Here is a 12,128-nt window from a genome sequence, read left to right as displayed (position 1 = left end):
CCATATTAAGGATGTGGGGCCCCATCTAAAAGGCAGGGATGTCCCTAAAGGATTTCAACTGGTTGTGTTGGGATGTCTGCCTAGTATGTACAAAAATCACCCCATGTTTACTTTGGGGAACCTCCTGTCTCAGTCCACGTGGTTTTGATGGGGCTGGGTTTGCATGCGCTGCATACATATACACCCAAAATGACCCCGGTGAGGCTGTTAGAGATCTTTGGTTGCAAGTGACGGAACTGTCCTTCAACTAACTTAGAGTGTTACGAGGATATGGGGGAACATGATAGGAAGAACCAGAACTGGGACACCTCCAGGGTCTTAGTCACAGACCCCATTCTCATTAGGGTATGATCCCCAGGAGTAAGATGCTACAGCCATGTTTGTGTCTGCATCATTGAGCCTTACTGCAAACCCAAGGAGCACAAAAGGCCCAGCTGGAAATCTGCTCACTGTGCATGGAGGGAGCTGGGCACTTGGGTTCACAGGTCCAGCATGATGGCACCCATGGGGTGCAGTGAGTCCCTCTGATGAAATAGGGTGCTTGTATCCAAAGAAAAGGAAATGGCTACTGGGTAGCTGAACATATTTTCTCTCTCCCGGCATGACCGACTGGATTGGTTCACTGATGTGACACTAAGCCAAAATGAGTTCAAAAATAGTCTTTTGGGGGCTTGCTTAGAACTACTAGGAAAGAATTGAGGTTCTCTTCTTTGGGGTAGGGTGGCAGGATATAAGCCTAGAGCTGTGGGTGTTGTCCTTGCCACCACCTGGGAATTTTCAAGAATGATGCAAACAGAAGAAAGCAGGGTGGAGAGAACAGATACACGTCTGATACCATTGTTGGGACACCTGGAACCAATTGTGATCACAGCTAAAATCTGCCTTTGGACTTATCAGTTACATGTGTCAAACACCTTTGGGCCCAAGCCTACTATTTGTTTTGGAGTTCTGTCACTTGCAAACCAAAATGTCCCCGCTGATGTGGTGGTGGTGTTTTTTGGAAGATTACCATAAGCATGATAGAAAAATTAGACTGGAAACAGAACCCAATTAAGAGAGACCGATGGACAGCCAGATTATTGACTTAGCGAAGACAGTGGGGCCCTTACTAGGAGTCCCCCCCCTATTCCCTGGGGATGAACAGGGTCCGTGAAGGCCTGGGCTATGGATCCAGGACTGCATTCTTCCTGTGTTACTTCTTAGTAGACCTGTGGTGATGTATGTTCCCTGGGGACACACTGGGAGGGGTTGTAAGTTGGGAGGGGGCCACATTTGGTGAGTTAGAACAACGCTGGGGTGCCTGCCTGCCCCAACTCTTGCCCACCGCATGTGTGCAGTGCCTCTCGGGTTGCGGCCGGGCGTGAACATGTGTGTGCTTCCCGGGTTGAACTGTGTATGAGTGTGTGTCAGGGGCTCTGACCTCGGCTGCTCGCTTTGAGCAACCCGTGCACTCGGCCGACTGTGCCCCCCTCCCGATCGGCGGGCGTGCCCCCGTCCGGCCAGCCTGCTGCCAGGAGCGGCGCGGCGCGGCGCGTGCATTTCCCGGGCCGGGTGCGCCCGGCGCCCCGCGAGCGAGTCTGTGCGCTGCGCAGCAGGTGGGCGCCGGGTCCTCCGCCTTCCGCTCCCAGGACACCTCGGCGGCGAGTGGGCTGGGGGGGCCTCTGCCGGCTGCCGCGGCGCGCACGCCGGGCCGGTACGCGCCGTGTACGAGCCCGTGCGCGCGCCCCCGGCTCCAGCCCAGCGCCCGCAGCCGCCTTCGCCGCCAGTCAGCTCCCCGGCGCCGCCGCCGCCTCCCCGGGCCGGGGGCTCCGTCCGCGGGGCCCGCGCCACTCGCCCCGAGCCAGGAGGACGAGCGCGAGGACGATGCCTGGGCCCGTGAGTACCGCGGCGGCGGCGGCGGCGGGCGGGCCCGGAGGCGGGAGGAAGATGACCCGGGGCTGAGCCCCTCCCCGCGGGCCGCTCCGCGCTCAGGCCCCGGGTCGCCGCCCCGGACCCCCGCCCGGCCAGCCCCTCCCCCAGCCTGTCTGGAGGGAGGGAGGGAGGGAGGGAGGGAGGGAGGGAGGGAGAGAGCGGGAGGGCGCCAGTGAGCGACGGAGCCAAAGCCGGGCGCGAGCCGCCACCGGCTCGCTTGGAAACGGTTGCCACAGCAACGGGGTTGCGCTCCCCGGCAACGCTGCTGCGGGCGGCGACGCCCCCTCCCACTCCTCCCCCACCCCGAGCGGGGCCACAGCCTAGGGGCGCAGGGGGAAAGGGGGTGCGGGGACTCCCCCTTGAGCGGTGGGGGTAGCGTCGCCAGTCTGGGCGTGCCTGCCTCCACAGCTCGTCGAGGATGGGGGTGGGGGGCGAGCGGCCCCGTGGGCACGAGCTGGCTCCCACGTGGCTGCAGTCGTCGCAGCAGGGCTCCTGGGGTGGCTGCAAACGTGGGGGCGGCCCAGCCCCTGGGCCTGCCTCGGGAGGCGGAGGAGGCGGCTTGGAGGCTGGGTCCAGCGTCTGCGCCCCAACACCCCCCACCACCACCACTACCCCACTCGCCAGCGAAACGGCCTGACCCAAGTTGGGTGCCACAGAGGTGATGTCCCTTACCGAGGGAGAAGAAAGAAGCTCACATCCCTGCTCTTCATGGTCAGGGCATGTGCCCGGCAGTGGCTAGGACCGGTTGTGGGTTTCTGCTCCACGTTCCAAGCCCCCATTCTCCCGGGAGCGGTGGGAGCAGAGTGGGCAGGAGCAGAGGCAAGGACATTGCTGACCCAGGGAAGCCAAATGGGAGCGCCCTGGCCCATTGTCTGGATCACAAGTGTCTCTTGTCCGAGCACAAAGCCCAGACTGTGCTGGGTGGCATGCAGGTTGGCCGGCAGGCAGGCCAGCACCACATGGAGATGCTCTGTCCTCCAGGGGAGCTCCTCTGAGAGGAGAGTGGCCACTGAATCAGAGGAGATGACCTCTGGCTCCTCTCCCAACCTCCCCCAGCCCACAGCGGCAGGGTGCTGGGAGAGAAATGGTCCTCCTGCCAGCTCTCCCAGACCTGACTCAGCAGATGCCAACCTCCAATTGCAGACCTTAGACTCAACATCCAGCGACCACAACCACCCTTGGGTTTCTTTTCCCATCCAGCAAAGTGTCCTGGGCACCAGAGATGACCATAACCCCAGACATTTGAGGCCTTGACATAAGATGCCCTTAGATGAGTGCTGCCCTGAGTCAGTCCTGAGTCTCCCTCCTGCAGGCAGGGGTCCCTTTGGAATTATTCACAGGCTCCTTTCATTCTGTCCCTGCTCTGTGTGAGACCTCTGTTGAGTGTTCTGCGTCCCCTGTTCCTCTCAAGGATGTCTATTGTCCCCTATTCCTTTCAAGGATCATGCAAGGTAAGTTTATTATCCCCATTTTAGAGATGAAGACTCCCGAGGCTCAGGGAGGTAATGTTAATTTCCCCAAGGTCACACAACCAGTTAAATGGTGGAGCTAGGTTTCCAGTGATCCTTTCTCTACTGGCACAGCTGCTCTCTGCCTGCCACACACCATCTCTTGTGACCACAGAGAATAACTAACCATAGGGCCTTATAGAGGAGCATTCTTGACTTTCTTTCATATTCTTCCAGTGAGGAAATTCCCTATTTCTTTCAAGCCCTAGTACACCTTTCCCTCTTCCAGCAAAATCAGCTAGATTCTTGCTCACCCAGACACTCTACAGGACTGTGATGCTGCTAGGCTGGCTCCATTTTCTTTCTCTGGGTGAACCTGAGCAGTGAGGGCTACCTCAGTTACCTGGGAAACCCCCAAGGCCCTGGTTCTTGATTTTGGGGCTCTGTGGCCTGATCAGCTTGCAGCCTTGGCTGTGGTAGAATTCAGCAAAGATGGGTCCATGTAGTGCTGGCTGCTCTGGGTGCTTACTGTAGCTCAGGGAGTAGAAACCCAAATACCTCTAGGGCCCTGGGAGCAATGGAACGAGTGAAGTAGGCCAGGAACTACTCAGCTACTGTCTATGTCGCCACGTGAGAATGTGGACTTGGAATGAGCAGATAATTTTTAAGATGAACAAGGAATTCAGACTTCTATGTAAAATCTCCTGGGTTTTAAATTTGGCGACTAATCAGAGTATTTTATTTTATTTTTTAAAGATTTTATTTATTTTTTCATGAGAGACACAGAAAGAGAGGCAGAGACACAGGCAGAGGGAGAAGCAGGCTCCATGCAGGGAGCCTGACGCGGGACTCCATCCGGGTCCCCAGGATCACACCCTGGGCTAAAGGTGGTGCTAAACCGCTGAGCCATCTGGGCTGCCCTAATCAGAGTATTTAAAAAAATTGACTGTGGGGCAACAAAACATGACCATGAACCGTGTCCAGCTTGAGAGTCACAAGGCCATGACCTCTGGTCCATGGTAAAGTGATGGCAGTTTTTGCTGGGCCACTCCCCTTGTAGTGTAGATGTAGTGCCATGGGCTGGTTTCCATATTTGAGCCTCTTGGGGCTGCAAAGTGCTGGCATTTGGTTTGTCACGTGTGGCTGTGTACACCAGTCTTGAAGTATTTTCACTTCATCAGTTTTGCTCCTCCCTTGGCAATGCTAGGCAGATCTCATCATCCTTGTTTTACAGGCAAAGAAACTTCACCTCGGGCATGGGAACAGCTGGGACGGGGGCCACACAGCCTGATCAAGGCAGAAGCAGGATTTGCACCCTGGGCTCTCCCCGCAGTGCTCTGTGTGTTACACCATGCTGCCTCTCAGAAGAGGGCATCCTCACCTCCCCCCAGCACCTGAGCTGTGGCCAACTCCCTAGGAAGGACAGAGAGGAGTACAGTAGACACTAAGCCACATAGGACCTCTCTGCCCACAAGCTCTCTGCAACCCCAGTCTCTGTTGTCCTGTTTGCAGTTTCTAAGCCCTGGGTTCCTGGCCCAGTGCCAGGGTTGGTTACAGAGGTGCTACCTGTAGGCAAGAGTGCCAAGCCAGTACTTGGCTTAGCTGGAAATGAGGCTCTGGTCAGCTGTATGCCTGGTGGACTGTGACAGCAGTCCTCTCTGGCCTCACTTCATCCGTCATGGTCTGGAAGGAGTATAAAATTGCTACCAGTGCCTGCCTGAAATGCCCTTCCTGCCAGGACAGTGGGCTTTGCAGTCACCTGGGCTTCACGACCTCCTGGCAATGTGGGCCTGAACCGGCCTCAGCTCCTAATCTGTAGAATGGGGTGGCAGCAGCCACCTTCTAGGTGTCCCTGAGATAATGACTGTGAAGAGACCAGCAGTGGGCCTGGCTTGTGCTGGGTATGCAGGTTAGTAGTAACTTCTCCCACCCCATACTCACTCTGTGTACCACATTCTCCCTCCCTCTGCTATCCCCTGCTCTGAGTCCCTGTCCCTTCACTTGATTAGCAGCTCTGGCCTTATATCCAGGGAACCTTATGACCCAGAGCCCCTGCTGTCTCGGATTCCCTCTGTCCACTTGAGAGCCCCTGACAAATGCCTCTATTTCCTCTTATTCACATGAATATATGGATCCTCATCTCATTTATAAACCACCCTGTGAGGGCCAACAGCTGGGTGGTGACTTCTCTCTCGGTGATGTTTTGGTGAATGGCTGACATTTCCCAGGAGTGAATGGGATGCAGACCCAGCTCTTGAGGTGTTCCCTGTCCTACAGCTAAAAGACCAAACAGGGAACTGGACATCTCCAGTCACCCTAAAGGATTTTGGAGCTGTTGCATGCCAGATGACAAGACAGATGCCACCTCTGGAGTTGCACACAGGCAGCTACAGCACACTGTCACATCCCTGGGCTTCTCATCGAGCCCTGGGGAGTGAGGTGTCCTGGAGTTGATGTGTCCAGCAAAGTGACAGGCCATGAAGCTGAGTAATAAGTGTGGGGGCAAGAGCTTTGAGGCCATGGTGTAGGCCCCTCGGGGAAAGAAAGTGGGACTCTCAGTAGCTGAGGATGGGAACACAGGCTGGTTACAGTGGGAAGAGCAGTGTGAGGTGAGGCTGAAGAGGCCTTGGCAGGAACTTCTAGAAGCCATGATCTAGGTCAGTTCTCAAAGTGTGCTCTCTGGACCACAACATCAGTATCTGCTGGGTATTTGTTAGAAAAGCAAACACTCAGGTCCAACCCCAGACCTACTGAAGCAAACACTGGGAGCAGAGCCCAGCACTCTGTTTGAACAAGCCCTCCCTGTGGCTGTGATGCTCATTCAAATTTGAGAGGCACCTGTCTAAACTGTCATAAAGAGCAGGGCTGCCTCCTGAAGAGGTGGAGTGTTGCTAGAGGGCTCAGGCAGGAGAAGGCCTAGGGGGAATAGGCAATGTGGAAAGTGGATAGGCTGGGCAGCACAGAGTATGGAAGGAGAGAGAGCAGTGGCGAGGGTGGTATAGGGGCCCAGGTGAGAGATGATGGTAGCTGGGCCAAGGCAGTGGCAGGGGGACCAAAGGAAGTGGACAAAGGTAAAAAGAACAGGATTTACCTTTTTTTAAAGATTTTATTTATTCATCCATTCATTCATGAGAGAGAGAGAGAGAGGCAGAGACATAGACAGAGGTAGAAGCTGGCTTCATGTAAGGAGCCCGATGTGGGACTCGATCCTGGGACCATGGGAGCAGGCCCTAAGCCGAAGGCACTCAACCGCTGAGCCACCCAGGCACCCCAGGATTTACTTTTTTTAAAAGAAAAAGAGATTTTATTTATTTTAGAGTGTGTGAGCAGGGGGAGGGACAGAGGGAGAGAGGGAATCTCAAGCAGAGCCCAGTGTGGGGCTCAATCTCATGACCCTGAGATCATAACCTGGAAATCAAGAATAGGATGCTTAACCGACTGAGCCACCCAGGTGCCCCATAAAAAGGACTGATTTAGTGGATGGAGTGATTGGTGGGCCCTTTACTGAGATAAAAGCTCCAGTAAATCTTTAGGGTCTAGGACTGGAGTCCTGGGACTGGAGTTCTTCCTGCAGAGGAGCAATGTGGTAGGTGCCCACAGCAGTGCACCAGGCCCCAGAATAAGAAATCTGTGTGACCTTGGGTATCATTTAATCCCTTAAAAAAAAAGATTTATTTATTCATGAAAGACACAGAGAGGCAGAGACACAGGCAGAGAGCAAAGCAGGCTCTATGCAGGGAGCCCAATGTGGGACTCGATCCCGGGACTCCAGGATCACGCCCTGGGTCTAAGGCAGGCGCTAAACCACTGAGTCACCCAGGCGTCCCATCATTTAATCCTTTTGAGCCAAGTGCCCTCATCTGTCAAATGGGAGGAATGCTAACCTCCTTTGTAGGATGCCTGAGAATGATTTGTGATGGCGTGCCTTAAGGACACACACATCTTTGCATCCCCAGCTCAGAAGCCACCATCTTAGCACTAATGTGTGTTTAGCATCTGTAAATCCTTTGCATGAACAGCTAGCTCAGTCGTCACCATGGTCATTGATGAGGAAGCTGGCATCATAGGAGTTAAGAAACTCACCCCCTGGGGTCTTGTTTTTGTCCCCCTGCTAAACTAGTGAGTGTGTGGCCTAGGAAAACCAAAGTAATACACTCACAAATTCAAATAAATCCAGATGGAATCCTAAAAAATGTTCAGATAACCTGTAAGAAGGTAAGAAAACAGAATGAAGAAACAAATCATAAAATGGCAGACTTAAGGATGAGGCCATCTGGAGGCACCACCCCTAGCACACAATTGGAGTTGGACAAGTGCAGTATTTGCTCTGGACAGTCTGGAGGGGTTGGGGAAGGGTATATAGCTGTGAGTAAGAAGCTGCAGGCAGAGTCTGCAGAGGGCTCCCCAGACACAGGCAAGAGCATGCACAGAATAAGCAGGAAACTTAAAGAAGCCTGGCCTGTTAGGAAGAGCTTCTGAAAAGGTCTGAATGTCTCTCTTGACATTTATGTATTGAGCACCTACTGTGGATTAGATGAGATGTACTGAGCAATTCCTGTGGGCTAGACAAAGTCAGGAAGAAGGCCTCAGGCAGGACCCATGTCCTCTAACCTGCCAGAGCACCACTGAGTGAAATAATAGCCCAGGAGGGAGTGTTTAGCATCAAACCCCTGCCCACTCAAATTGGTTATTGGTACCAGTGTGACATCAGAGAGCCTACCTCTCTCAGACCTGCAGCGGCCTAATGTGTACAATATGGCAATGGTTCTTGCCTCCTGGCTGAGTAGCCACATTAGCACCTAAAGGGTCTTGCATGTGGCCTGCACCCATTCACGTTAATGCCCAGTCAGCTGAGCTAGGCCACTCAGGGCAGAGAGTGTCCTTTGTTCCTTGTTGACCTTGGAGCTGCCATTCCTGTTTCTCAATTCACCCTATAGCCTTTTCCTATTCTTGACCTGAGGGCTGGAGGCCAGGGTCTTGCTGGGAAGGAACAGGAAGGTGTGTTTTGGCTACAAGTTGGCCAGTTGACCCAGTGTCTCCATTGCCGCCAAGTCCTCATGTTCAAAGTGCTCACATGCACCAGGCTCTTCATTTACATCTCAGGGGCCACATAAGGGAAAATATTGTGACAAACTTTGGATATAGACTCAGGCTAAAACCTAGTTCCTTCCTTTATTAGCTGTGTGACCTGGGGCAAGTCATTTCTCTGTCTGAGCTTGTCTCCTAATTTATCAAATGGGCCTGAGCAGGTGGTATTATATAGCACACGAGATTCTGAATGGAAAGTGCCTAGAACAAGGCCTGACATGCAGTAGACAGTTCTTGGCAGGTATTTCTCTCTCTCTCTCTTTTTTTTTTTTTTTTAAGATTTTATTTATTTATTCATGAAAGACACAGAAGAGAGAGAGAGGCAGAGACACAGGCAGAGGGGGAAGCAGGCTCTATGCAGGGAGCCTGATGTGGGACTCGATCCCAGGACTCCAGGATCACGCCCTGGGCCGAAGGCAGGTGCTAAACCACTGAGCCACCCAGGGATTCCTGGTATTTCTATTTCTAATTCAGCTAAACTCCATCACCTCCAACCTCAGAAGTACCTTTTCTGATCTGGAGCTGTTCCTGCTGTGCAGGCCAAGGGGCCCCCTAGTTAGTGCCAGCCTTCTCAGAGCATTCCTGAAAATTCCTGTGGGCTCAGGAAAAGGAGAACAACAGATTTAATTAACTCCCAGTGACTGGCAGCATCGTGTTTTTATCTGGCTGCGTCGCCATGGCAGCCTCATGGCAGGGTTGTGGAGGGGGCGGGTGGAGCTATTGTTCTTACCATTGTCTGTTCTGGAACACAGGCCCAGGAGAAAGGGACTGGCACAGGGACCAAGTGGCACATGGCACAAGGCAGCCACAGAATCAGACAGGAGCCATCTGGGGAGAAGTGTGGGGTGGCCCCTGGCCTGGCTTCCCCCCAGCTTGCTGCCAGAACAGTCTGAGACAGCTTGATGTGGAGCCTAGGGCCCAGGTCCACATTGCCCCCAGACCTAATGTTGTGCACTGGACTTGCTGAGGAAGTGTGTGTGTGTGGGGGGGGGGAATGAGGCTGGTGGTAGAGGCCCACAAGATAGCTCAAGTAGCAGCACTTCCACCCCTGGCCAGGGTTTTGTGGCCAGGCTTGGGTTCAAATTAAAGCACTGCCATCTGCCATTTACACAGCTAACTGCTCCCTGCCTCATCTGTAAAATAGGAATAACAGCAGTTACCCCAAAGGGTTGTATGCGAAAGACCTGGGTAGTTAGGACATTCATGAAGGGCACACTTCTGTTCGAGGGGGTGCGGAACAGTCGCCTGCCACTCCTCACTCCGCAGTCAGGGTTCCCTCCTACATACATTTTAGGATACAAGGTTCCCTTCTAAACCCTGGCTGTGGTGAGGAGGAGGCAGAACTAGACGTGCCCATCTGCCCATCTGGAGTGATGAAAGACCAGGTGATACAGTAGCAGACGAGCTCCTTTTCCTACCTTCTGCAAAAACGGAAAGGGATTGAGAGGAAGCAGTAAGGCACACAGGACCTAGAGCAGTAGGGCCAAGTGGGGCTGCCAGTTGGTCGGAGGCTGGGGAACCCGAGGCTGAGCTGGGATCTGATGGGCGCAGGGGCCCAGAGGAAAGGACAAGACGGAACGGCCCACGCCCCGCGGGCGGTGCGGTGCAGACGGGGGCGGCCGTGGTACGGTACCAGCCCGGTACCAGCCCGAAGCGCCGCCTGAGCCCCCTCTCCCAGAGCGATGACGGCCGCGAGGCCGCAGTGCGCGCCTGGATGTTCCTCGCTTCGGGCGGCCCGGGGGAAGCGCGTCGGGGGCTGCCTGGCGGCGGCGCACGCACTGGGCTGAAGCCGGGCGTCGGTGGGCTGCTAGTAGGGCCGTAGGAGGTGGGCCACCTTTTCCCCGTCGCACAGCAACCGCCCCGGGACGCTCTTCAGCGCCCAGGGGTTAACCACCCGCCTCTGGAACCCCCTCCGAACTGGGGTACCCTCTGGGGGGTTGAACCTCCGGTGCTGAGGCTGAGTCTGGCTTTCGCGCGCCCCCTGCTGGCCGGCCCGGAGTCCCCTCGGCCCAGCGGCGGCGGCGGCCGGGGCTCAGATCCGGGAAAACCCTACCGGGGAACCCTCGGGGTGTGACGTCATCCGCGGTGACGTCACCGCCCCGGGGAGTGCGGGGGTTCCCGCAGAGGAGGCTTCCCCGGAACTGCGCAGGGCGCGGGCGCGGGCAGGGGAGTCGCCCGGGGCTGGAGCGCGCCTTCACCGCGCCCCGCGTCTGCCCTGCAGGTCCCGCGCGGCCCCGGGTGAGGCCCGCCCCGCGCCCGCCGGCGCCATGGGAAGGAGCGGGCGCCGCTGCTGCTGCCCCCCGCCGGCGCGCGCACGACGTGAGCCCCGCCGCGGGCAGCCCCCGGCCGCAGGTCCCCGAGCGACACTGGCGGCGCCCGGGAGCGTGGCGCGGGCCCGCAGCCGAGTAGAGGAGCCGAGTGTCTAGTGAAGCAACCGAGGACCCGCCGCCGCCATGGTGATGTCCCAGGGCACCTACACGTTCCTCACGTGCTTCGCCGGGTTCTGGCTCATCTGGGGTCTCATCGTCCTACTCTGCTGCTTCTGCAGCTTCCTGCGCCGCCGCCTCAAACGGCGCCAGGAGGAGCGACTACGTGAGCAGAACCTGCGCGCCCTCGAGCTGGAGCCCCTGGAGCTCGAGGGCAGCCTGGCCGGGAGTCCCCCGGGCCTGGCGCCGCCGCCCCCGCCTCAGCGCGGCCGCCTCGAGGCGCCGGCGCACGCGCATCAGCACGTGCACGTCCACCCGCTGCTGCACCACGGGCCGGCGCAGCCGCACGCGCACCCGCACCCGCACGCGCACCCGCACCACGCGCTCCCGCACCCGCCCCCGGTGCACCTCCCGGTGCCGCCGCGGCCCTGGAGCTACCCGCGCCAAGGTGAGTGCGGGCCTCCGCGGGGGCAGCGTGGGCCGCAGGGTGGGCGGGAGCGCTGCTGGCGGTGGGGGGGGGGGCGCGGGCTGGGCTTGGCGGCTGGCCGAGGCCTCCGCGGGAGGCCGGGTCGGGTGGCCTCACGCCTCGCACCGCTCCCCACCCTGCAGCGGAATCGGACATGTCCAAGCCCCCGTGCTACGAAGAGGCGGTGCTGATGGCCGAGCCGCCGCCGCCCTACAGTGAGGTGCTCACGGACACGCGCGGCCTCTACCGCAAGATCGTCACTCCCTTCCTGAGCCGCCGCGACAGCGCGGAGAAGCAAGAGCAGCCGCCGCCCAGCTACAAGCCACTCTTCCTGGACCGGGGCTACACGTCGGCGCTGCACCTGCCCAGCGCTCCGCGGCCCGCGCCACCCTGCCCTGCGCTCTGTCTGCAAGCCGACCGCGGCCGCCGGGTCTTCCCAAGCTGGACCGACTCGGAGCTCAGCAGCCGCGAGCCGCTGGAGCATGGAGCTTGGCGCCTGCCGGTCTCCATCCCCTTGTTCGGGAGGACTACAGCCGTATAGAGGGGCGCCCTCTGGCGCCCCACCCGCGGACTCATGGCCTGACTGCGGGGCTTTTTAAATGCTTCCCTTGGACGGGGGGTAGGGGGGTAGGGGGGTGGGGAGGGAGGGATTTCTTACCCCGTTTGTTACATTTTGAGGATAATAAAGGTGTGTGATCTGGTTTGGTACAAGAGGAGGGGCACCCACTGCTTGCGCCCAAGGCTCTGGTAGCCAGGCGTGCCTGGGCCTTGGCGGGACAGAACCTGAGT

The 12,128-nt window shown here is 57.4% G+C and overlaps 1 protein-coding gene across 1 annotated transcript; it reads left to right on the top strand.

The window, feature by feature from the left end:
- The first annotated feature begins 1,736 nt into the window (after positions 1-1,736).
- Positions 1,737-11,961, top strand: PRR7 (proline rich 7, synaptic). The gene is made up of 3 exons (XM_072823986.1): positions 1,737-1,875; positions 10,669-11,321; positions 11,483-11,961. Exons 2-3 carry the CDS (start codon positions 10,901-10,903, stop codon positions 11,878-11,880), a joined length of 819 nt encoding a protein of 272 aa, XP_072680087.1. The 5' UTR covers positions 1,737-1,875; positions 10,669-10,900; the 3' UTR covers positions 11,881-11,961.
- The last annotated feature ends 167 nt before the right edge of the window (positions 11,962-12,128 follow it).

The sequence above is a fragment of the Canis lupus genome, chromosome 4 (genome assembly GCF_048164855.1).
Source record: "Canis lupus baileyi chromosome 4, mCanLup2.hap1, whole genome shotgun sequence".
Lineage (NCBI taxonomy): Eukaryota > Metazoa > Chordata > Mammalia > Carnivora > Canidae > Canis > Canis lupus.
The sequence above is the reverse complement of the archived record's forward strand: the minus strand, read 5'-3'. Positions and strand labels throughout refer to the sequence as shown.